The 24,499-nt window shown below is 43.2% G+C and overlaps 1 protein-coding gene across 1 annotated transcript in view; it reads left to right on the top strand.

Annotated features, from left to right (window-relative positions):
- Nucleotides 1-24,499, top strand: part of LOC137410972 (integrin beta-1-like) — a 47,761-nt gene that overhangs the window by 7,879 nt on the left and 15,383 nt on the right. Inside the window, exons 3-9 of the mRNA XM_078769275.1 lie at nucleotides 11,995-12,211; nucleotides 12,342-12,512; nucleotides 22,143-22,387; nucleotides 22,474-22,632; nucleotides 22,803-22,898; nucleotides 23,006-23,095; nucleotides 23,191-23,331. Coding sequence (XP_078625401.1) covers nucleotides 11,995-12,211; nucleotides 12,342-12,512; nucleotides 22,143-22,387; nucleotides 22,474-22,632; nucleotides 22,803-22,898; nucleotides 23,006-23,095; nucleotides 23,191-23,331 — 1,119 coding nt within the window. The remainder of the gene's footprint in view (nucleotides 1-11,994; nucleotides 12,212-12,341; nucleotides 12,513-22,142; nucleotides 22,388-22,473; nucleotides 22,633-22,802; nucleotides 22,899-23,005; nucleotides 23,096-23,190; nucleotides 23,332-24,499) is intronic.

The raw sequence follows: 24,499 nt of genomic DNA, 5'->3' as shown, positions 1-24,499 counted from the left end.
GAAAGAGAACTCCAGGAAAGGTTAGAGGAGAAAAAAAGCAGAGGAGAGAAAAGCCGAAAGGGAGTTAAGGGAACGTGAAATGGCGCTTCAGCAGGAACTTAAACTCAAGGAGCTGGATTTAAGGAAAGAACGGGGAGAGGTGTACCATCCATGCCGACTGGTTCGACACCTAGTCAGAACACTTGGGATGTTGGCAGACATGTGAGGCTGGTTCCACCCTTCAATGAAAAGGAGGTAGCCAATTTTTTCTCACACTTTGAGAAAATGGCTCAACTGATGAAATGGCCTGAGGAGTCCTGGACCATGTTAGTGCAAAGTGTTCTGGTGGGTAAAGCTCAAGATATTTATTCGGCTTTACCAATTGAGCAATGTGCAGATTATGAGATAGTGAAAAAAAAACATTCTCAAAGCCTATGAATTGGTCCCGGAAGCTTACCAGCAAAAATTCCGGAATGCCAGGAAGAGGGAGAGTGAGACCCATATGGAGTTTGCCAGAATGAAAGAAACCATGTTTGATAGGTGGTGTGATGCAAAAGGGGTTGGGAAAGACTTCGAACTATTGCGACAATTGATCCTGGTGGAGGAATTCCAACAGTGTGTCCACGAGGACATTAAAGTACATCTGGAGGAAAGGAAAGTTGTATGAGGCAGCAACCATGGCAGCTGACTACGCCTTAACACACAGGATGGGGTTCCACAAACCTAACGTTTCGCCTAGACCTAGCCAGGGGAGCTATGGTACATAAGGGGCGGAGAACGAAAATTCAGGAGGGCGGCTTCGAGATGACTATGAGGACCACTCTGATACCACGACTTCTAGAAATCAGAAGACAACAGTTCCAAGGCAGACGTATCCTCCGGGGGCTCGAGGCAGACCACGAGGTTCTCCTCCGGGCCTACTTGCGCTTTTTGCCATAAGCCTGGACACGATGTCCCACTGTTATGCTCTGGAAAAGGGAAATCGGGAGCGGAGTTCGACTAGTACAACTCCGAATGCCATGGCAAATGTGAGAAATCGCCCTCAAAAGGGTTACCAACCATTTATTTCAGAGGGGTTGGTGTCACTGGATGGAGACTCGACTAACCAGAAATCGGTTCGGGTATTGACGGACACAGGAGCACATCAATCTTTGATGCTTGAAGGCATTTTGCCCTTGTCCGAGGAGACGGCAACTGGTGCTAGTGTTTGTTGACAGGGGATTGGTGGCTGTGTTACAGCTCCACTTCATGTCATCCATTTAGAATCTGATTTGGTGTCAGGACCGGTCACTGTAGGTTTACAAGCCACTCTTCCTGTAGAGGGAGTATCTTTTGTTATCGGTAATGATTTAGCCGGTGGTCAAGTTTCTGGTAACCTGATGGTTGTTAAAAAGCCAAGTAGGGAAAATAACCACACCAGTCAGGGATGGTGGCAAATTTGGCAAGCTATTTGTAGGTGGACTGAACTTCAAAACAAAGGAGGAAGTTCTGACCTCTGTCTTTAGCAAATATGGACCGCTTCTGGAATTGCGGCTGGTAAAAGACAGGGAAACGCAAAAGTCAAGAGGGTTTGGCTTTGTCACGTTTGAAAACACAAAGGACGCCAAAGAGGCAGAGACGGATTGGAATGGTAAGGATTTGCAGGGTCGGACCATAGCCGTAGAGAAGGCAGGCCGTAGGCGTCGAGGGGACTACAGAAGAGGAAAACGTGGCGGTAGTTTTGGTGGTGGCCGCAGTCGATATTACGATGGAGGCTCCCGAAGCTCCCGAAGGAATGATTATCAGGGTAGTGGCCGAGAAGGAGACCGCTATTTACGTGACTTCAGTGACAAGCGGTCCAACCGTGATTATTACGAAAGTTAGAAAGAGTTGGAGCACTGAATACTGCGGAGCAGCCGAGAAAAAATTCCTACACGGATTAACCGTGAACTAAGAACTAAGTTCCTAAAGGCGTCCATGTAGTGAACTTCCCTACACGGATTAACCGTGAACTCCACGTTCCTAAAGGCGTCCATGTAGTGAACTTTCCTGCACGGACTAACCATGAAATCCACGTTTCTAAAGGCGTCCATGTAGTGAATACTTCCAGGCCTCACCACGCAACCACCATGGAACCTGGCTTTCAGCTCAGCCTACCGGGGAAAAGTGCTGTAGATTTGCTTGACTTTGGATTTTGACCACTACCCCTTAACCTTCATTCAAAAGAAATTAAAAGTAAAAAAAAATCAGAGGGTGATGAGATGGAGTTTGGCTTTGCAGGAGTCTAACTGGGAAATTGAACATGTAAAGGGCAGGGACAATGTCGTTGCTGACGCTTTGTCCAGATTGAATTAACTTTGGAAACCTGTGGGTTGTTTGAAATTTTGTTGCTTTATTTTTTGGGAAATATTGATTATTGTTGCCCACAGGAATTGATGATTTGGGTTGTGAGTTTACTTTTGTTGGTTTCAAGAATTTGCCTGCAAAGAAAGTTTTTGCTGTGTTCAAACTTTCTTTCTTGAGGGGGGGAAGTGTTACGGATTCGGCACTAATTATTATTGTTCTTATTATTATTATTGTTGGTTCTAAGTATTATGGTTATTGTTGTTTAAGGGAAATGGTTGGACAGTCGTCCGCTGATCCGCTGATTGGACAGTCGAGTGGTGTGAACATGGGTGGTGTGAACCAAATGGTCTTTTTATTCCCTTGAACATTTTAAATTAGGATATATAAGGAAACGTCTTTATCGTCATTTTAATAAAGTTAAATGGAGTGACATTGCGATACTCGGGGTGCGTTGCATAAATCCTCGTAACTCAGAGAGGTGTAGCAGGTGGCGAGACGTAAGGAAGCTTAAAGATAACGAGCTGAAACAGACGAACGATATGTCAATCCCTTTCTACACCGAACGGCAATAAAAGTATGAGAGCGGGAAGGCATGGCCTGAGCACTTCGAGCAGAGAGGACTGATTGGACTTAACTTAAAGAGAAAAAATTGGAGCTTAACGGAAGAAGAAGATCCCATGAAGGCTCCCCTATGCCATCCATAATGGTACACTCTATCCATACACCACATCCTCCCATCCGTGGATGTTCCACGGGTTTCACGTCTTTATCGTCATTTTAATAAAGTTAAATGGAGTGACGTTGCGATACTCGGGGTGCGTTGCATAAATCCTCGTAACTCAGAGAGGTGTAGCAGGTGGCGAGACGTAAGGAAGCTTAAAGATAACGAGCTGAAACAGACGAACGATATGTCAATCCCTTTCTACACCGAACGGCAATAAAAGTATGAGAGCGGGAAGGCATGGCCTGAGCACTTCGAGCAGAGAGGACTGATTGGACTTAACTTAAAGAGAAAAAATTGGAGCTTAACGGAAGAAGAAGATCCCATGAGCGCTCCCCTATGCCATCCATAATGGTACACTCTTTCCATACACCACATCCTCCCTTCCGTGGATGTTCCACGGGTTTCGGCTAGTTATTATTGTTGGTTCTAAGTATTATGGTTATTGTTTTTTAAGGGAAATGGTTATTGTGGTTAAAAGGTTACAAGCGCTCATGAAAAAGAGACGGGAAGCCGGAAGACGACGACGGAGAGAGGAAGAAGAGGAAGGCGTGAGGACAGTGAAAAGAGGTGTCTTGAAGCTCCGTACGGAGCGTGGTTGAGCGAACGCCGCGAGTGAACTTTGAGTCTGTGAAAAGAATCGTGCGATCGGTGTTATCGCTGGAGTATTGAAAAAGCCTGCGTAGTCAGGTACAGGCGTGAGATTCCGGAGAATCCTCGCCTAGAGGCTGTGGCTCGAGTAAGAGCCGTCCGCCATTTTGGGAACCTCACGCGTCGTTCGCGAAACAAGGTTTTGCCGCGTCCGCTGGTCTCGCCCTCCGGTGGTTTGCCGAGGATGTGTGTGCGCGACAGCGGCGTTTGAAGAATACGGTGCGGTTCGCCGGTTGAACGGTGAATGTGCACGTTTGGATCGCGTCTTTGGGATTCCTCTTTCCACCGCTAATTTGCTGTTGGTTGGGACCACGTGACGGTCCCCGCCTTGCCTCCACCTCCTTACTCGCCTCATCGCCTCTTCGCCGGGAGCACCATTGAGTTAAAGAGACATTGAGGAGTGTTCGGTCATATTCACTGGGAGAGCAGTGAGGTTTATTACTTTAATAGATGGTACCATCTCGAGATATTGATTGTATTGTGGATTGCTATAATTGTTGTATCGTTATCCCTGTGTGATTTTTAATATATTATTGGTTTGTTGATACCTCTTGGTGTGGTTTCCATAGTGATTTCGACACGGCATAACATATTTTTCTGCCATGGCTCCTCCCGGGGTTCGGAGGTATACCGAGACCAGGAGGTCGGGGAGGAACACGTAACAGTTACTCACGTTACACGGTTACTCACGTTACCACATTTGCTCGCTGTTTATTAATAAATGTGCCCATGAATATTAATAAAACATTAATTTTTTAATCATGAGACATTGGAACTAAGAAAATTTGAACTACAAGATTTGTACTCAATAAAGAAGTTGATCTCAGAAAAGATGTGCTTTTTCGGTTACTCACGTTACATCATACAAAGAGCCACACCATGACACTTTTTTACATTCAAAATGACAAGGTATCAAACTGATATGTAATTCAGAAAATGTGATCACCACACAGTCTGGACACACAAATGAGTTTGGAATATTTCTTATCTACCTACTTCTAATGCAAGGCCTACTTTTTCAGATTTTGTTTTACTTTTTTGCCATAAAAAATTGCTCTCAATTCACTACCTAATTTCTCAAAAAATTCGAACAGAAATGACAATTCATTGTTTGTTTCACTGACTTTCATGTATAACCAGTTAAAAAATATATTGAAACATGAAATTTCACATTTTTTTTTTCAAAACCATGTCCATCAACCTGTGGAATTGCCCATAGAGCTTAATGGGTTTAAACCATATCAGCTTCTAATGGTACAAGAAGCCCTTCACAGGTGCCACTCACTCCTATGGGGTTTTGTATTAATTTGCATGCTTGTCCGTATGATCCTTTGTGTTGCTGTTATATGAAACATGGTCATGTAACTAGAAAATTGCTGATGTGCATAGATCAATAGGATATAATAGACCAATTATTTTTGTAACTACTATAATTTTATAATATAAACGTAGGCTGATTGGGGAGAGCTCAGAAGTCACGCAGTCACCTTTGAGCTATCTCGACTATGTTTGATCAATAATTATTGGTGCTTCGCACACAGCATGTTACATCATCAATAAGTGTACCGACTTCAGAACCCGTCTGTTAAAAAAATTTCTTGGACATTAAAGATCCTCCAATCCCTTTCAAAAACAATAGGGCCTTGTCTGTTTGTTAGTGGCCTGGAAGAATTACAAATTCCTGACCCTAATATTTCCTCTAACGCCAGGTCTAGCCAGCCGGTTTGTGAAATGTTGTGCCACTTCGATATGCTCTGAGCTGCCAACTTCAATTAATGGCACAAGTTGTTGTACTGTGAATGTACGGTCTCATGAGACGGGGGATGTCTAAATGCCAGAGATAGCTCGTGGGTGGATCTTGATCAAAGCTGCTGTAGAACAGAGGCCACCAATTTGTTTCTCATGGTGAGCCATCGTTGCCTCATCCTCTTGCAAAGAGATTCCATTGATGCTCAGGGTTTTATCTGTCATTGCTTCTGGAAGTGGAAAAAGGAGATAAAAGCCAATAAGCGCTCCCCTCGATCTTTCGGAGCTTGGAGCTACTAAGGCAGGACTTTTTGTGGCCAAAAATGTACTTTCAGCATTTGTTTTTGCAGTCTACTCTTTACTACTTCCTTACCAGCCCCAATTATTCCCATTTTGTTGTGCTATTGGCTGGGGGAACGTCTTTGGTCCAAGTCTTCCACAAACTCATTGCCAAGCCTGATGTTCAACTGAAGCTGCCATGAAATAATAATTTGGCCAGGTTGCCTGCGATAACCTGCGTAATCTTCGCACCATGGGATATTTAACATCTACCAATATCAATTATTTAATAGCTTTGGATAACAGCTCCAAAAGGGGTTCTTCCCAGAATCGATGACACAATGTGCTCGCTCAAAAGACTTGTTCTACCAGATATTAGTTGCAGAAAACAAGGGATTTGCCAGGTGGTCTATCCAGAGAGGCACGGTGACATGAAATGTTTCAGGGCTGAAAGACTTGTTTAGAAATGTAAACTAGGCACATATGCAGACAGTGGTGTTGCTTCAGTCTGCCTGTTGCTGGAGTATCGGACTTTACAGCATCAGAATAGTCAGTTGTTGTTGTATAGCCCCAGACAGTTATCTTGAACAAGCCCGTGGCACCGAGACAGCCGATTGATCTCCCAGGAGCGACACAGATATCCCCCACATCTTGGATGGTGTACCCGCACCTTCACGAAGTCGGGGCCACGATAGAGTTAGAGAGAGAGACAGACAGACAAGAGGGAAAGGGCCGGTCCATGGGGAAGATATGGCCCCCGACTTGTGTCTTGCGGGGGGAGGGGGAGGGTACAACCACCACGAAGAGGCATCCCCGATAGGTTGTGGAATGGTCAGTGGTGTAAAGAATAAAAATAAGATTGGGCATAAAATGGAACAAAGTCCATGAAAGCGAGTCGTTGAACTTAGACCAGGGACTGGATTGGTCCCAAAACACGGCCTTATTGAAGAACACTCGTCTTGTTAAGGTTGGAAGAGAAATCGTTGTCGAGCTTCATGCTATTTCTGAGGTGAAAATATATCTGTCCACAGGTGGGGACAGACTCCTGTTACACTAATTGTGGAGAGGATGGTGATAAGGGATGCGTTATATCTCGGGAGACTCCCTTGATCTTGTGCTTCAAATATTAGCTTATTCACCAATTGCATTTGAAGAAACATAATGCTCGGCATCGATTGACTCGGATAAAAGCTAAATGTATGTTCCATACTCATCGAGTTTTAAAATAAATGACCGTGATGGAGCAGCTGAAAGTGTGTATTTAATGGCTAAAGTTGCTTTTAACATGGAGAAGGCAAATAATTTTGTAATTGAGAATAAATATGCCACTCTTTTATGCTGGGTTGATACTCACCATCTTCCAAGCAGATAGAAGACAGCACAGCGAATGGACTTGTTGAACAAACAAGGCAAACAAAGGACCTGCCATGAAGCACATTTTGAGATACTGACATCTGCTCCTTTCTGAGATTGTCAGAAGGCCTTTTCAAGGAGCGTTCACAATTATGGTGCAAGATGAGAATAATAGTATTGAGATGGAAAGGGAGGTGTTAGAAGCTTTTGTTTTGTCGCAGGTGTGCTTTCAGCACTCTGGCTTGTCTTCGGCTGTATTCTTCATTGATATCATTTTTTTGGTGATGAAAGGAACAGGGAAGAGCACTTAACAAAGACAGACTTGAACAGATGTTACAAAAACCACCCCCAGTACTATGACTGCTGCTGCTGCTGCTGCTGCTGCTGCTGCTACTGCTGCTGCTACTGCTACTACTACTCACGGAGGTATATAATAAACCTGGAGAGCCAATGATGGCTGTCGGCTGAAGCTAGCGGAAGTTGCTTGGCGGCCATATTGGGAAGCCGATTGTGTCTGCGTCCGTGTTTGATCTCACAATCAGCTGATCTCACAATTTCTGATTCATTTTGGATGCTTACCGACTGTAAGGAGTCTTATTTGTGAACGCGCTGTTTCAAAATACCACAGTGTGTTGCATTTGACTGCACAAATACCTCAGGGAAGGCCTCCACATGCACATTTCACAAGTAAGTGACAAACCGCGATCGCGGGTGTTCTGCTTTTTCAGTTTTTGGCGTGGTCACGGTGGTGGGGCTAGGTAATTAAGTTTCAATGAAGTTTGAACACTGTGTTTGAATTTGATGATGTTAGACCACACGCAGGGTGTGCAATACGACACAGATCTCAAATATAACTGTATTGTGTATTCACTAGGGCTATGTGAGTATGTCAGACTGATGTCTGATTGACTCATTCATTGATTCAGATTGAAGTATCGAGATTGACTCGTCAGCTCGTGATCATTGTCAAGTGATTTAATTTGTGATGAGCTTAACTTAATTGTCCAGTCTACTACTGTCAGGGTTTCCATGCCCTCCTGTGTCACTCGTGAGCAGAAAGAGCAAATGGGGGTTACTTGTGGAAGGTACGAAAGTCCGACACATGGCAAACATTAGCAGATGAAGTTGTATTTAACTATACATATGAAACTCAAAATATTATTTTGATATGGAGTCGTTTTGACTCGGATGTTTTGACTGCCCTCTGAGGTTTTGACCCGCAACCACATTTTGTGACCACAATGTATTTTGTTTCAAGGTTTCCAAAGGATAAGGACTTGTGCTCTCGATGGACATCTGCCCTGAGAAGGGAGTCCTTCTACCCCACCCCAGGCACCACAGTTCTGTGCAGTGATCACTTCAATGAGAGTGACTTCGACAGGACTGGTCAAACCGTCCGACTGAAGCCGAAGTACTCGAAGTACTCGATGCATGTCACATGCTTAAACTTGCAAGAAACTGTCTTGGATCCATGAAAATGATGGAGGATGGCAACAAAAAAGTCATCGCGTGGAAATACATCCAGGCACTCTTTGATCTGCAGAAGAGGGAAGGCTTGCGTCTGGGAAATAAGCTCTCCCGGAAACACATCGAGTGGAAGAGCAATGTCATGAAGGTGGACACAGCGCTCAGACATTGAGCACTAGTGTGGCAGATGCAATTCGGTTTTGCAGGGACACTTTGCAACTATCAGAATTTCAGGGCAGTGAGGCTACCTGCCAATACATTGAAACATTGGACAAACTGTTTGACATTCTAAATTCTCGCAATCCATTGGCACGAAACTACAAGGCACCACTCATGACATCACGAGAAGGACTTTTCCTGCCATTCCTGGATACTGCCTACAGTTACTTGTCCAACATCAAAAACATGAATGGTCAAGTTATGACCAATACGCGTTTGAAAACCCCCTTCATTGGTTTCATGATCTGCATAGAGAGTGTCAAAATTTTGTATTTCACATATGTCAAACCTGCCTCATCTCCCCTGCGATACCTGCTCACGTACAAAATGAGCCAAGACCACATTGAACTTTTCTTTGGAGCGGTCCGCATTGCATGTGGAAGTGGGAATAACCCAACGGCCCGGCAGTTTGTTGCCGCATATAAGCGCCTCTTGATGCGACATGACATCAAGTCTGCAAGTGGGTTGCCCTTTGTCTGATATGGCGAGTTCACCAACACTTCATGTAAATATTTAAACTGTAAAAGATGTGTTGCATGAGATGTCTATATCTCCGCTCCATTATTCATGTAACAATTACCATGTCCTGCTGAACGTTCCATTGCAACATGTAAGTCTTGTATGTTATGAATAGCAAAAACTTCCGAAACCCAAGAATTGTGTGGGTTAACTACATGACAGCGTTTCATGTCATTTATGTGACTGGTTTCTAACATCTCGGTAATAGAAACATACACATCTTAGTTACAATATAATGACTGAATTAAGTAACATCATATAGTGTAGCAGCATAGCAAACCTGTTGTGCATTTTGTGATACAAGCACCAAATTTGGCACAAATGTACATTAATATGTTGCGAACATTTTCAGATATTGGGCCACTTGAAATTCCGTAATTTTTTTTTCCAAATTTTTTCAAATTTCGTAATTTCAAATTTTTCGGGTGACACCGTCACAATTTCGGTCTTCGAGGCCGGCCGATATAGTGGGGCGGCTTAGCCCAAATATTCAAAAGAATTGTGCATTTTGTGATACAAGCACCAAATTTGGCACAAATGTACATTAATATGTTGCGAACATTGTGTGGTCAGCAATGAAGACGAGAGTCTGAATTACATGTATGCAAAAGACCTTGTGAACCAGTGAAGCAAATACACGGGTAAGCATGAATTAAATCTAGGGCATGATATAATTTCCATGATGTTTACCTCTACACTCAATGGTGGAAGGAGGTAATGTTTTGATCCCAGCTTGTCTGTATGTCTGTTTGTCTGTTAGTCCACAAAATTCCAGACAAAGCTTGTAGTAGTGGTAGTTGTAGTGGTAGTGGTGATAACAGAAATTGTTATATAGAACTGAACTTATATTTATTATTATATGCAGAAAATAACTTCATTTCTATATGCCCTGCAGTGGACAGGTTAATTGGTTTATGCACTGAAGGGGTCACCATGGTGTGCACTGCTGTGTTCTGCCTCACTGAGTTGTTCAGGTATGATGTACTCAGCACAAGCTTCCGGTCGGCCCGGAGGTGGGGGTGCGGGGCCTGTCACGGAACGTCAAAACAAACGGCCTGCCGGGGCCGCCCGAAAGTCGGGCGTGAGGGGCGCGTCCACTAATGGAACGCCTCTCGCTTCCCAGATCGAGGGCCACGTGGTCAGGAGAACCTCGTCCCTTCCGGTCACACTTTGCCTATCGGCCGGCCTCGAAGACCGAAATTGTGACGGTGTCACCCGAAAAATTTGAAATTACGAAATTTGAAAAAATTTGAAAAAAAAAATTACGGAATTTCAAGTGGCCCAATATCCGAAAATGTTCGCAACATATTAATGTACATTTGTGCCAAATTTGGTGCTTGTATCACAAAATGCACAATTCTTTTGAATATTTGGGCTAAGCCGCCCCACTAATATAACATGACAACAAATCAGATCTTTATATTGAGGAATATTATAGAACAAGCCAAAGAATGGCAAACGACGATGTACCTCAATTTTATAGATTTCTAGAAAGCTTTCGACTCCTTGCCCAGAGAAAGTCTGGGTCATAATGAAGAAATACAGCATACCTGGAAAATTAGTGAACCTTGTAAAAGCCCTTTACCAAGACTTTCAATGTGCGGTCGTCGACCAAGGTGAAACAACAGAATGGTTCAAGGTGAAGACAGGAGTTAAACAGGGGTGTAACATGTCAGGATTCTTATTCCTACTAGTGGGTGATTGGGTCATGAGAAGGACGATAAAGAACACCGAGCGGTAATTTTGGGCACTTTTTTTTCAAACAAGCTCTAAACCATTGGATTCCCCAGGAAAAATGCGTCTGGAATCAACTTCAAACTTAATGAACACCATTTCCTTAAAGAACGGGATTCTGAGCCCGAATATCAGTTCAAATATTAGTATTCTATATTAATTAAATAGTCGGCGGTCCTAAAATTCGCTCCAGCTGCATCATCAGTGCGCCACGCCTTTGCTTTGACAGGCTTACGATCGGCTTCCCAATATGGCCGCCAGACTATTTCCGGTGGCTTCACGGCGGCTAATGCTGCGAGGTGGCCAATTGGCTCTCCATATTATATACCTCCGTGCTACTACTACGACTACACCAATTATTCCAACCTTCTTCTTTAGTTTGTTGGGGAATGTTTTTGGGCCAAGCCTTTCACGAGCCGGCTGACCAGGCTGAACGTTTTATTATGCCTTCACTGACGAAGTCACCAGAGGCATTACATGTCGGCTTGTCTGTCCGTCTGTCCGTGATAGGTTTTCGATACAGCGACAACTTAAGAACGGCTGAAGGGAATCAAGTCACACTTGGTACAAGTATGTATAATGATGTAAAGATAAGTGGATTAGATGATGGGGTCAAGGTCAAAAGTCAGAGGTTCCATTCAACCGCTAACTTATGAACCAGTGATGGCATTTTGACCAAATGTGATATTAGTACAGGGCCTTCAGGAAGTATTCACGCCCCTTGACTTTTTCACATTTTGTGGTGTTAGCCTGAATTTATAATTGATTAAATATATATTTTTTGTCACCGATCCACACAAGACACCCCATAATGACAAAGTGAAACCATGTTTTTCGAATTTTTTTACAAATACGTTGAAAATGTTGTTTTCAACAAAATGCTTGTATTTAAGGTCAAAATTATAGAAGTGCTAGTTCTTTTCGATCAGCTTCTTTAGTTCTAAATTGTGAGAATATTTTGAATTTCCTTCACCCTTGCCCTTCTCACTTCCTTCATCAAGAACTTCACCGGGAAGGGTGAAGCAAACTCCGCTCGCTGCAACTATGTCGCAAACTTGTTGGAACGTGGGTGCCCAATGAATTCCATCGAAAATCCACGTGGGTCCACGGTCGTGGAGAAGGGGGATAAACTGAGCACACGGAAGACTGGTGAAAAGCTTAACCTCAAAAATATTGTACAGATCTCTCCCCAGGCTGTACGCTTCAAGTTGCGTTCAGGTAGGTGCACAAACTCTCATTTGCATTTCAAGACAATGAGATTTTGGGAGATTTTCTCAGCGAGCTAGCTTGGGGCATCTTGTTTTTGACGAGGGACTTTCTGCTAAACATATTTTGTATCCCAACGTAGGTGAGCCACAGAAGATTAACTTGACCTTCCGACGAGCAGAGGACTACCCTATTGATGTTTACTACCTATTGGACCTCTCGTACTCCATGCACGATGATCTACAGAACCTCAAACACCTTGGCACCGAGTTACAAAAGAGCATGAAAAACATTACCAGTGATCTTCAGATCGGTAAATGTCCATCACACCTTTGTCAACCAACCACCCACACCTCCCACTTTGAAATCGGTATATACTAAGGATTATAAAAACAAATCTCCAATACTAGGCATTTAAAGCCTTCACGAGTAACATGAGTTACCCTCGCCAGAGGAGAGGGCATTGCATTTTTATCCGTTTGTCATTGTTTGTTTTTTCCTTGCGAAATCAATCAGTTAAATTTGAATTCCGGGTATGTTTGTTTGTTTGTCTACGTTTGTCTGCCAGTTACCTACAGGTCTCAATTCTGAACCGATCTTTATGAAACTTAACCAACTAATAGAGCTCGTCAAAATCTGGAAACCTATTGATTTTAAGGTCAAAAGGTCAAGGTCACCATCAGCTTACCTCCGATTCACTTGATATTTACATATAAACTATATAAAACCGATTATAGACAGGTGGCCGATGAATCGTCGTCAAGGTGAAGCCTCAGTCGACCCACATGTGTGTCTATTAAACTTTTATAGCTGAACAATATTTACTCAGATCTTGGCCCTTTATTTAATGTCGCCATTTTTAATAATACATGCATTAAGCACAACGCCACATGTATCGTTTTATCTTGGCGGATTAGCATCAACAGCTCGGCCAAGACCCACTTAAAGCAGAGACAAACAAGCGCAAAGCAGAATTGGATGGAAATATGGCAAAACTACCTCATTATAAGCGTTTATCTCAGTAACAATACTTCGACTGTTATTGTTAACATCGTTAACCTCGGCATCGACCTCTTTTGGTGCATCAACATTTATCATGTTGTGTGTTACTGTTTGTGCCACGAGCTGGGAAAGGTGATGGTAATAACTTATTCACTGTATTTTCTGTCAAAAATATAACCTTAAAAATGAAAAATATACCTTGAAAAAAAAACCTGGAGGAAAAAAAAAAACGGGAATTCTTTCATAAGAAATGTGTGGGGACCCTGCCTATACAGCCGAGCAATCGCGCCAGCAAACGCATCATGGAATCCTTTGGCTTATACTGTACTTGGTTGTGACCAGAGGGTGCAATTGGAATTTGATAATTTATTGGTGTGTTGCCATGTGATGCTTTCTGGCCTGTGAGTTATTGTTGTACCGTAGTATGTTTTGCATGGTGAGGCAGCTTCCAAATGCAGCATTTTTTGGCCACTGAATAGGATTTATTCTCATTTATTTCATTTCCATTTGCAATAACCAACAGCTTTTTGTGCATGAGTATGGAATGCTGTTGTTTCATCAGGCTGTCGGGAGTTGTAAATCATTATTTCATACCATGCACATTCAGTTTGCAAAGTATTTGTTTCATGCAATTTTGGAGGGTTTGGGAGGGGGTTTGGGGAGAGTGTACTTTCGGGTCCAAAAAGTGAACTGTTTTGAACCCATTTTACCCTCGTCAGAGGAGAGGGTCTGTCTGTCTGTTTGTTTGTCTGCGCATAATTTGAGTAGTATATTAATTACATAACATTGAAATGATAATGATAATCAAAAAGACAGGATTGAGGTTATGTATTAAAAAGAATGAGAACACCAATGCTTCCTCCTATCCAGGGAGTATTTTGTGTAATGCCTGGTCGGTTGGATCAGGAAATCTCGAGTCGTATAGCAAAGGCTACTACATCCTCTGGCCGTCTATACCACTGAGTCTGGTACAGTCACGATATTGAAACAATTACTAAAATAGAAATCTATAGAGCTGTGGTTCTGAGTACATTGCTGTATGGTTCTGAGTGCGGGACAATCTATAGTCGCCACATTTGTCAGCTGGAAGCCCGACATCATCAACGATGTCTGCGGAAAATCCTGCACATAACATGGAAGAAGCTTCTCATCTGGAGTTGTTAATTAAATCTGGCTATGTATCGGTGGAGAGCATCATCAAAACATGACTGCAATGGTTTGGTCACCTCCTAATGACCTCTGTGTGTGTTTGTATGTGTCTATGTGTGTCTGTCCAGGCTGTAACGCATGAAAGGACATACTCAGACGTGCACCGAAAAAGACGTACTCAGTTTTCACTCCGTTTGTTTGTCGTACACAACTCCTTTCCTATTCCATGGTGCCGAAAGTGGCCCGGCGATGATGCACACCGAAAGGGAGTATTCAGTTTTCACTGTTTTGATTGTTTTTGTTTGTTTGTATATTTGAGTGCGATAACTTGCGAATGCTTTCAGCTTTCTTCATCAAACTTTTCCAGAGGATACCAGAAGCAAACTAGAACGGCACTCAGTGGAGCGCATACCTCCGCCAGGCTGAACAGTTTACGTTTTGATTACCACTGATGGGCGGGATCTGGATTTGGACCTGAACCAAAATTTAATCAGCTTGTTATTGTCACCAAACCAACTCGTCCACCAAGTTTAGTCATAACTCGTTCATAACCTTTTTAAATATCATGTTATATATTGCTTTTCACCTCATCTCAATGGTGAACAATCAGTTACAAATTAAATAATTATTGTATCCGAATCAATAATCAGATCTTCGCCAAAATCGAATCTATTCGGTCTCGTCACACACCCGACCTGTTCACCAAGTTTCGTCCAAATTCGTCCACAACTTTTTGAGATATCTTGCTATTTGACATTTGACATTCAGTTGATCACCACGCCTTTGCGGACGACAATCAGCTGTGCAAAGGAAGCACGATTCAACAAATCGTGCCCACTGTTGAAGTGTTAGAAGGCTGTATTGCCGACGTGAAGGCATGGATGACCCAAAACAAACTTCAGCTGAACGATGTTAAAACAGAGTCTATGATTGTAAGATCGCACAGATGTCCTCTACAATGTTCACTTCCTACCACTATTCATGTTGGTGAAACCGATGTAAACCTTGTTTCGTCGGTCAAGAACCTTGGTGTGGTTTTCGACTGTAACATGACATTTTCCAAGCAAGTACTTCAAACTTGCAAATCAGCATACTTTCAGCTGCGAAAGATCGCATCCATTCGCCACTTTCTTACTCCTCAAGCTGCTCTGACTCTGGTCTGTGCCCTTGTCCTCTCAAGGCTAGACGATTGTAATTCTTTGTATGCTGGCTGCCCTCAGTTTCTCTTGGATAAGTTACAAAAGGTTCAAAACTCTGCCGCTCGTCTTGTCTGTAAGGCGAAGAAGTCTGACCATGTTACTCCGCTCCTTGAATCTTTACACTGGCTGACTGTCTCTGCTCGTGTGCAATACAAAATTTGCACACTATGTTATAAATCATTGTGTGGAGCAGGACCTCACTATCTCTCCGATTTTCTCACTCTCTATGTACCTTGGCGACGGCTTGGTTCAAGCGACGACTCTATGACTTTAGAGCCGCCGCGCACCAGCACCGTCATTTGGCGAGAAATCCTTTTCTTTTGCTGCACCTCTGCTCTGGAATGACTTGCCTTCCTCTGTTCGACATGTTGACTCTCTTCCTGCCTTTAAAACCTCCCTCAAAACCTATCTGTTTCACAAGTCTTTCAAAGTCTAAGTCCTGTTTTCGCTTTGGTTTGAGGTGGGACGGAGATCGAGAGTATGTCTGTGTACGTGTGCGGGTGAGGTAGGGGGAAGAGGGGGAGAGTACACATCTGTGGGTTTTGAATGGGGAGGGAGAGGAATAGGACAAGAGTGAAGGTGTGTATGTTTGTGTATGTGTGTGCGGTGTGTGTGCGTTCGCATGATAATGTAAAGCGCCACGAGGGTCGTTAACTCTGCTTGATGGGGCTATACAAGACTCCTTTGTTAGTCTCCTACCGGTGTACACCGGAGGGGACTATAGGTTTTCACGCCATCCCTCCGTCTGTCTGTCAGTCTGTCAGTCTGTCAGTCAGTCAGTCCGTCAGTCCGTCCGTCACGCAAAGAACAGTTTTCCGGACTTTTTTTCTAAACGCTTAATGCTAATGATTTCAAACTTGGCACATGGTTTCCTCATGATAAGTTACAGATCAAGTTCGAACTTCACGACGTTTCGATCATTTTTGACAAAGTTATGGCACTTTGAACTTGGGGAATTCTGATAATTCTGATGATCCTTAACTCGGTGCCATTTTAAGTTTTAATTTCCTTTAAAAAAGATTTTCTCTGCAATAATAGGACCGATTGAGATCAAATTTTCACCGCAGGGGGGACTCGGTCTGTAGAATATTTTAATCGTAATTACGACGTCACAGGTCACGTGGTTCGGCCGCCATATTGTTTTTCGTGAAAACACGAAAACCCCTTTTTCTCTGCAACGGCTGAACAGATCGAGGCCAAACTTTGCAGGCAGAATCGCATACCCATGATGAACAAAAAAGTCAGTGAGCATGACGTCATGCATCACATGGTTTCAGAGTTGTGACGTTTTTAAGCATGAACCTTTAAAACCAAGCTCCTCCCTCATTTTTGATCCAATCGAGGGGAAACTTCACAGATCTGTTCAGCATGTCAGTCTACTAAAATGTCCTTTTGGAATTTGCGATGGGCACGTGGTTTGGCAGATATCGTTAATGAAACGAAAATATTTTAAAAATGGATATCTCTTGAATCGCCAGTACCTCAGACCGTGAGTTGGTAATTATATAATTCACACAGTGCAATACGTGCAGCCTGCTCCATGGAGTGACCTTGCGGGCTTATCAACGAGGTGAGGCGTGACACACATGTGTCTCAGCATACCTCAGATCAAGTTTGAAAACCAGCATCAACCGTGCATACAATTGCATATTCGATCATTTTTGACAAAGTTATGACACTGAACTTTGGTAGGGGACATGTATTGCAGCGCAATACCCAGAATGCTTGTTATTATTATTCTGGCCCTATCTCCCAATGGTGACGAATACACACAACATGCATTTTAAGGCCATTTTCCCTGCTAGAGCGGGGGTTAGCCTTGCGGTCCCCATGACAATCTTCTCCATTTTGCCATATTTTCTGCATCTCCCCTTGTTAACCCCCTTGCCCACATTTCTTCTTCCACCATCTTTAGCCAAGTCTTTCTTGGTCTTCCCCGTCCTCGACTGCCTTCTACATTCATCTCCATCACTCTTCTCAACCATTCACTTTCATCCTTCCTCAACACATGACCAAACCATCTCAACCCGTTTCTCTTCACAGCATCAATCACAGGCTCTATTCCCATCATCTTTCGCAATTCATGATTTGTCTTCCTCTCTCTCAACGATACTCCACACATCCCCCGAACCATTCGCATTTCCACCCTTTCCAGCCTTCGTTGCTGCTCTACGTTCATTACCCATGTCTCGCTCCCATAAATCATAACACTTCTCACACATGCAGCATACACCTTTCCCTTCAGCTTCAACGACACTCCCCTCCTCATCAGCATGCCACTCAGTTCCCGAAACTTCTTCCATGCACATCTCACTCTAGGAACCGTTGCCGAATCTGATCCACCTTCTCCATTCAGCATGTCTCCGAGGTAGCAAAATGTTTTCACACCTTCCAGCTTCACGCCGTCTCCAAGATCCAACTCAACGAATCACTTAAATAAATTCTACTAGCTGGATCCGAATCTGGGTCTTCACCAAAATCTAATCATTTCATCCTCGTCACATACACGACCTCTCTGCTAAATTTAGTTTGAATCCGTCCACAACTTTTTGAGATATCTTGTTCACAAACAAACAGACAGGGGTGAAAAACATAACCCCCATCCACCTTCAGCAGTGGAGGTAAAAAGTGAGGCTACCATATTAAGGTAAAAAGTGAGGTCATTGTTATTTGACTACCATATTTTCTGGTGTATTAACTGCGCTTTTTATCAACCAAAAAAGTTAAACGTTGGGTGTGCAGTTAATACGCAGATACAGTGCATTCATAAAGTATTCAGACCCCTTCACTTTTTTCACATTTTGTAATGTTGCAGCCTTATGCTGAAATCGTTTAAATTCATTTTTTCCCTCAGCAATCTACACTCAATACCCCATAATGACAAAGAGAAAACAGGATTTTAGAAAGTTTTGCAAATGTATTAAAAAGAAAAAACCGAAATATCACATTGACATAAGTATTCAGACCCTTTGCTATGACACTTGAAATTTAGTTCAGGTGCCTCCCATTTATCTTGATCATCTTTGAGATGTTTCTACACCTTGATTGGAGTCCACCTGTGGTAAATTCAAATGATTGGACATGATTTGGAAAGGCACACACCTGTCTATATAAGGTCTCACTGCTGACAATGCATATCAGAGCAAAAACCAAGCCATGAGGTCGAAGGAACTGCCTGCAGAGCTCAGAGACAGAATTGTGTCGAGGCACAGATCTGGGGAAGCCTACAAAAAAATCTCTGCTGCATTAAAGGTTCCCAAGAGCACAGTGGCCTCCATAATTCTTAAATGGAAGAAGTTTGGAACAACCAGGACTCTTCCTAGAGCTGGCCGCCCGGCCAAACTGAGCAATCGGCGGAGATGGGCCTTGGTAAGAGAGGTGACCAAGAACCTGATGGTCACTCTGGCTGAGCTCCAGAGATCCTGTGTGGAGATGGGAGAAACTTCCAGAAGGACAACCATCACTGCAACACTCCACCGATCTGGGCTTTATGGCAGAGTGGCCAGACAAAAGCCAAACAGTTCAATCTTGGTTTCATCAGACCACAGAATCTTGTTTCTCACAGTCTGAGAATCCTTTAGGTGGTTTTTTGCAAACTCCAAGCGGGCTTTAACGTGTCTTTCACTGAGGACTGAGGAGAGGCTTCCTTTCATATTCTATGTTTAAATAAAGAATATGTATCGAATCTAATGCTACTGTTAAAAAAAAAACATACAATTTAAATTGAAAAAACATAGTCCCATTTGCTTGTGTGTGACATCACCACACCGTTAATGGCATACATACATTTCGGTTCCAGTACGGCAAGCTCGCATTTTATGTGTTCTGATTGCGCATTTTTGGAGTCGTGTGCTCCTGTCATTTATACCATTTTTTGGAATCACGTGTCTCCAATGCGTGAGCAACGCTGCGTTTAAATTTGCGATAACAGCCGGATTCTGGGTAGATTGCCTTCCCTCTCCCTCAGTTTCCAGAAACCCTCCATCTTAGCGTCATGCATGTACTGATGTTTTCCATTTTGTATGTGAATTGTACCACTGTAATAAGTGTATCCCTTGCAATCATGACTGGAAAGCGTCCGTGGAGTAGCACGGTTGGTAGTGTGAGCAAAATAGAGGAAGGCCATCACTATTGTAGTAAAAATGGATGTTTTAAGACTGTATGAAAGAGGTGATTATACAGGTGACCAGGGAGTGATTACTACATTCAAGGTGTGTATTATATCCAAAGAACATTTGCAAACCTGTTAATGATTTAATGATTTGCAGGTAAAATCAACTGATAATGATCAGATGACTGTAAAGGAATTATGGAATGCCTTTACAATATGGGATGTTCTATGTAATGTTGAGTCTTGGAGGGAAGTCATCCATTCTTGTATAAATGGTGTATGGGGGGAACTTTGCCCTCAATTTGTTCATGGCTTTAAGGGTTTTGGCGAGAATAATTATGTCTTGAACACACGACGTGACATCGTCAAAATGGCCAAGACAGACTGTTGGCTTTGAGGTGGAGGAGGGTGATGTGGAGGAATTGCTGGACTCGTACCGGGAGGAGCTTTCAAATGAGGACCTACTGCTGGCGAAGGAACGCCAGGTGGATCTTAAACATTATAATTTAAGTAAAATAAACCACTGTGATAGTAAAAATAGGACAATAAAATGACGATTGAGGCAGCACTCACCCTAACCTCTGCCTCTTATAATGGGAAATTAGTTTGAATTTACACATTTTTCAGTCACAATACTTGCTCTCAGGTTGAAGGCGAGGAGATTAGCTCAGGAGTATGACCTGTCGTGGGCTTCAATACCAGCCCGCTTGCCATGATTTGTCAGTTCAACGCCACACACACATCTCATAACATCTTAGTGGGGCGGCTTAGCCCAAATATTCAAAAGAATTGTGCATTTTGTGAAACAAGCACCAAATTTGGCACAAATGTACATTAATATGTTGCGAACATTTTCAGATATTGGGCCACTTGAAATTCCGTAATTTTTTTTTTCAAATTTTTTCAAATTTCGTAATTTCAAATTTCTCGGGTGACACCGTCACAATTTCGGTCTTCGAGGCCGGCCGATAGGCAAAGTGTGACCGGAAGGGACGAGGTTCTCCTGACCACGTGGCCCTCGATCTGGGAAGCGAGAGGCGTTCCATTAGTGGACGCGCCCCTCACGCCCGACTTTTGGGCGGCCCCGGCAGGCCGTTTGTTTTGACGTTCCGTGACAGGCCCCGCACCCCCACCTCCGGGCCGACCGGAAGCTTGTGCTGAGTACATCATACCTGAACAACTCAGTGAGGCAGAACACAGCAGTGCACACCAGGGTGACCCCTTCAGTGCATAAACCAATTAACCTGTCCACTGCAGGGCATATAGAAATGAAGTTATTTTCTGCATATAATAATAATATAAGTTCAGTTCTATATAACAATTTCTGTTATCACCACTACCACTACAACTACCACTACTACAAGCTTTGTCTGGAATTTTGTGGACTAACAGACAAACAGACATACAGACAAGCTGGGATCAAAACATTACCTCCTTCCACCATTGAGTGTAGAGGTAAACATCATGGAAATTATATCATGCCCTAGATTTAATTCATGCTTACCCGTGTATTTGCTTCACTGGTTCACAAGGTTTTTTGCATACATGTAATTCAGACTCTCGTCTTCATTGCTGACCACACAATGTTCGCAACATATTAATGTACATTTGTGCCAAATTTGGTGCTTGTATCACAAAATGCACAATTCTTTTGAATATTTGGGCTAAGCCGCCCCACTATATCGGCCGGCCTCGAAGGCCGAAATTGTGACGGTGTCACCCGAAAAATTTGAAATTACGAAATTTGAAAAAATTTGAAAAAAAAAATTACGGAATTTCAAGTGGCCCAATATCTGAAAATGTTCGCAACATATTAATGTACATTTGTGCCAAATTTGGTGCTTGTATCACAAAATGCACAACAGGTTTGCTATGCTGCTACACTATCTATCCGATGACACTGCTGATAAGACTACGCACTTCCAGTCCGACATCAAGCTTCACCGGGAGCATAAATTTTTTATTTTTTTTGAGGGTGAAAAACAGGGGTGCGATTAATACACGGTCGCGGTTAATACACCAGAAAATACGGTATATATGTCAAAGGTCAAGGTCACAGTGATGTAATTTGCACAAAACAGATGACGACCAAAAGTGTTTACGCTACGTGATGTCAAACTTGACACAAATGAGTTGAAAAACGACCTACAAATGGATAATGGGAAATATATGGTCAAAATGACCACATTCAAAGGTTAAGTTTCAATTTTGGTCATATCTGTCAGGCTACCACCTTGTTTTCTTGTTTGTTTGTCCGGTCGATATCTCAGCCATCCTTTGAACAAGGAAGCTGAAATTTGGCCACAATAGTGAACAAGTGCTTTGGCAAAAGCAGTATTTTTTTGTTTTTGGATTGATCAATTCATTGATCCATGATCAACAAGGCGAGGGCATGTACATTTTGTTTTGGATCCAGTTGTTTATTACTTCTATGACTGTTGATGGATCTTTTAATCCTGCGATTCCATCTATTTCCTTCAAGGCTTTGGGTCATTTGTGGACAAGACAGTGATGCCATACATCAGCACGACACCCAAAAAACTAAAGAACCCATGTGGTTCACCACCCGAGGATAAGTGCACGAGTCCATTCAGCTACCGTAACGTGCTGCCTCTCACCAGCAATGGCAGCAAATTCAACGAGTTGGTGAGAAGCCAGAAGATCTCGGGAAATTTGGACTCTCCTGAGGGGGGCTTCGATGCCATCATGCAAGCAGTTGTGTGTGAGGTGAGCATCCTAACGTCAGGACTGTAAATGGGAAAATGGAGGATTTTGTATTTGCTCTTCCTCAATGCCCTGACGCTCTCCTGCAGGACAAAATTAAGTGGCGCAACGTGACACGCTTGTTGGTGTTCTCTACGGATGCTGGATTCCACTTTGCTGGTGATGGGAAGCTTGGTGGAATCGTTTTGCCTAATGATGGTCACTGTCACCTCAACAATGATGGTTTCTACACGAAGAGCGATTACTTTGTAGGCTACTTGATCGCATCTCTTCATTTGCATTTTTGCCTCTTTCACCCTGGTGCTCTTGATGAATTAATCGCTCCTTTTATCTAACCTTCCTATAACCTTGAAATGCTTGAGTAATGAATGTCATTTTGTTTTTGTTACTCACATGTTGTACCCTTTCCAACCATAAGGACTATCCTTCAGTTGCTCACCTCATTCAGAAGCTAAGTGAGAAGAACATACAGCCAATATTTGCCGTTACACGCGATATCAAATATGTCTACGAGGTGAGTTGGTGCAAATGTTTCTTTTTTAAACACTGATTTAAGTGTTCCATCTCCAAACCTGATAATGGTCTGAACTCTTAACTTTCACCCATGTGTATCTTCCTTAGGCTCTCAGTGATCTCATCCCCAAATCAGCCGTCGGGGAGCTTTCTTCAAACTCCAGCAACGTGATCCAGCTTATAAAGTCTGCCTACCACGTGAGGACTACAACACACACAAAACACACACAAACCTACCTTGAATCGCTCTGCAAACCTCGGTGTATCTCAACTTGGTGTGATGTGCATGCTAGGCTCTCACATCGGAGGTGATTTTGGAGAATTCCAAAGTACCAGATGGCATCACCCTGCACTACAAATCCTACTGCAAAGGTGGAGAGGTGCATACTGGAGATAATGGCAGGAAGTGCTCCAACATTCAGATTGGCGATGAGGTGAGGCCATTAAGGCAGTGTGACATTTTATGGATGTAGACTTTTCTGAATAGTAAGGGGAAGGTTTATTTGCTGTTCGGAGTTTGGACATTGCTCAAAAATGCTTCAGGTTGCAATTTAAGATTAATTCTCATTTCTGTCAAGATGCTCCAATCAAGTTGAAGTGTAATCAACATGATGTGCAAGGTGTCTTTGTGAATCATAACTCCATGTTATTGGTGATCTAAAGCTCAGAAACCACATGAGCACAGCAGCTACAAACACCAAATCTGGCATTGCACTTTCAGGTACCAGCCGTTTTGTTTTGGGTTTTTTTTGGATATATGGTCGAGGCTCGGGGAAAAGCTAGAGCAGAGGAAGGGAACAAATTGTAAAGGGGGGAAAACAACAACAACAGCAGAGTAGAGGTGAGCATGAGATCAACGGGATGGGGAGAAGGACACATGGGGGTGACAAGCTGAATGAAACACAGCAGGAAGAGGAAGTGGAAAGTGGGGATGAAACAGAAAAGGAACAAACGAAACTGACAACCAACAAAAACGAAAATGGGGTGAGGAAGTGGGGGCAAATCACAATAACATGAAAAAGGAGTGCTTGGGAATGGGGTCATTTGGGGTATAAGAGATCATGAGTATGAGTATCGATGGGGGATGATCTGAGATAGTGGTGAACTGCTGTCTTGAAGCCCTGGAGGGAAGAACGAGAATGAACAGACTGGGGAAGTTGGTTCCACAGGTGAGAGAAAGGAGGAATAAATGAGTGAAGGTGGGCAGTGAGCCTGGATTTTGGGAGTATAACCGAGCCGGGTTACAGGCAGACCTGCAGAAACTTGGGAGGGACAGAGCCAAGAGGGGGCAGAGGGTGGAAGACCAAAAAGGAGGCGGTAGAATATAGAGAGGCCACCAACCCGCCTACCATGTGAAAGTAAGAGGCATAGACACTCAATGCCATTGTGGAAGTTAACAGGCACACTCCATATTTTTAGACTTTTGAGTAGAGAACGACTGGATCGAGTATAGGTGCAAATCTTCATCTCCTTTGCACACCATGCATTATGAATGGAATGCAGCACTTGCCAAATCGGGCAAATTTGAGCTTAGCATCGCGAAGAATGTCTGCACTTACGATGGCGGTCTATATAATGAAGTTTGCTCATTCCCCTACAAGG

This window comes from Myxine glutinosa, unplaced genomic scaffold (genome assembly GCF_964187855.1).
Source record: "Myxine glutinosa unplaced genomic scaffold, kmMyxGlut1.1 SCAFFOLD_1900, whole genome shotgun sequence".
In the NCBI taxonomy this organism is placed as follows: Eukaryota; Metazoa; Chordata; class Myxini; order Myxiniformes; family Myxinidae; genus Myxine; species Myxine glutinosa.
The sequence above is the reverse complement of the archived record's forward strand: the minus strand, read 5'-3'. Positions and strand labels throughout refer to the sequence as shown.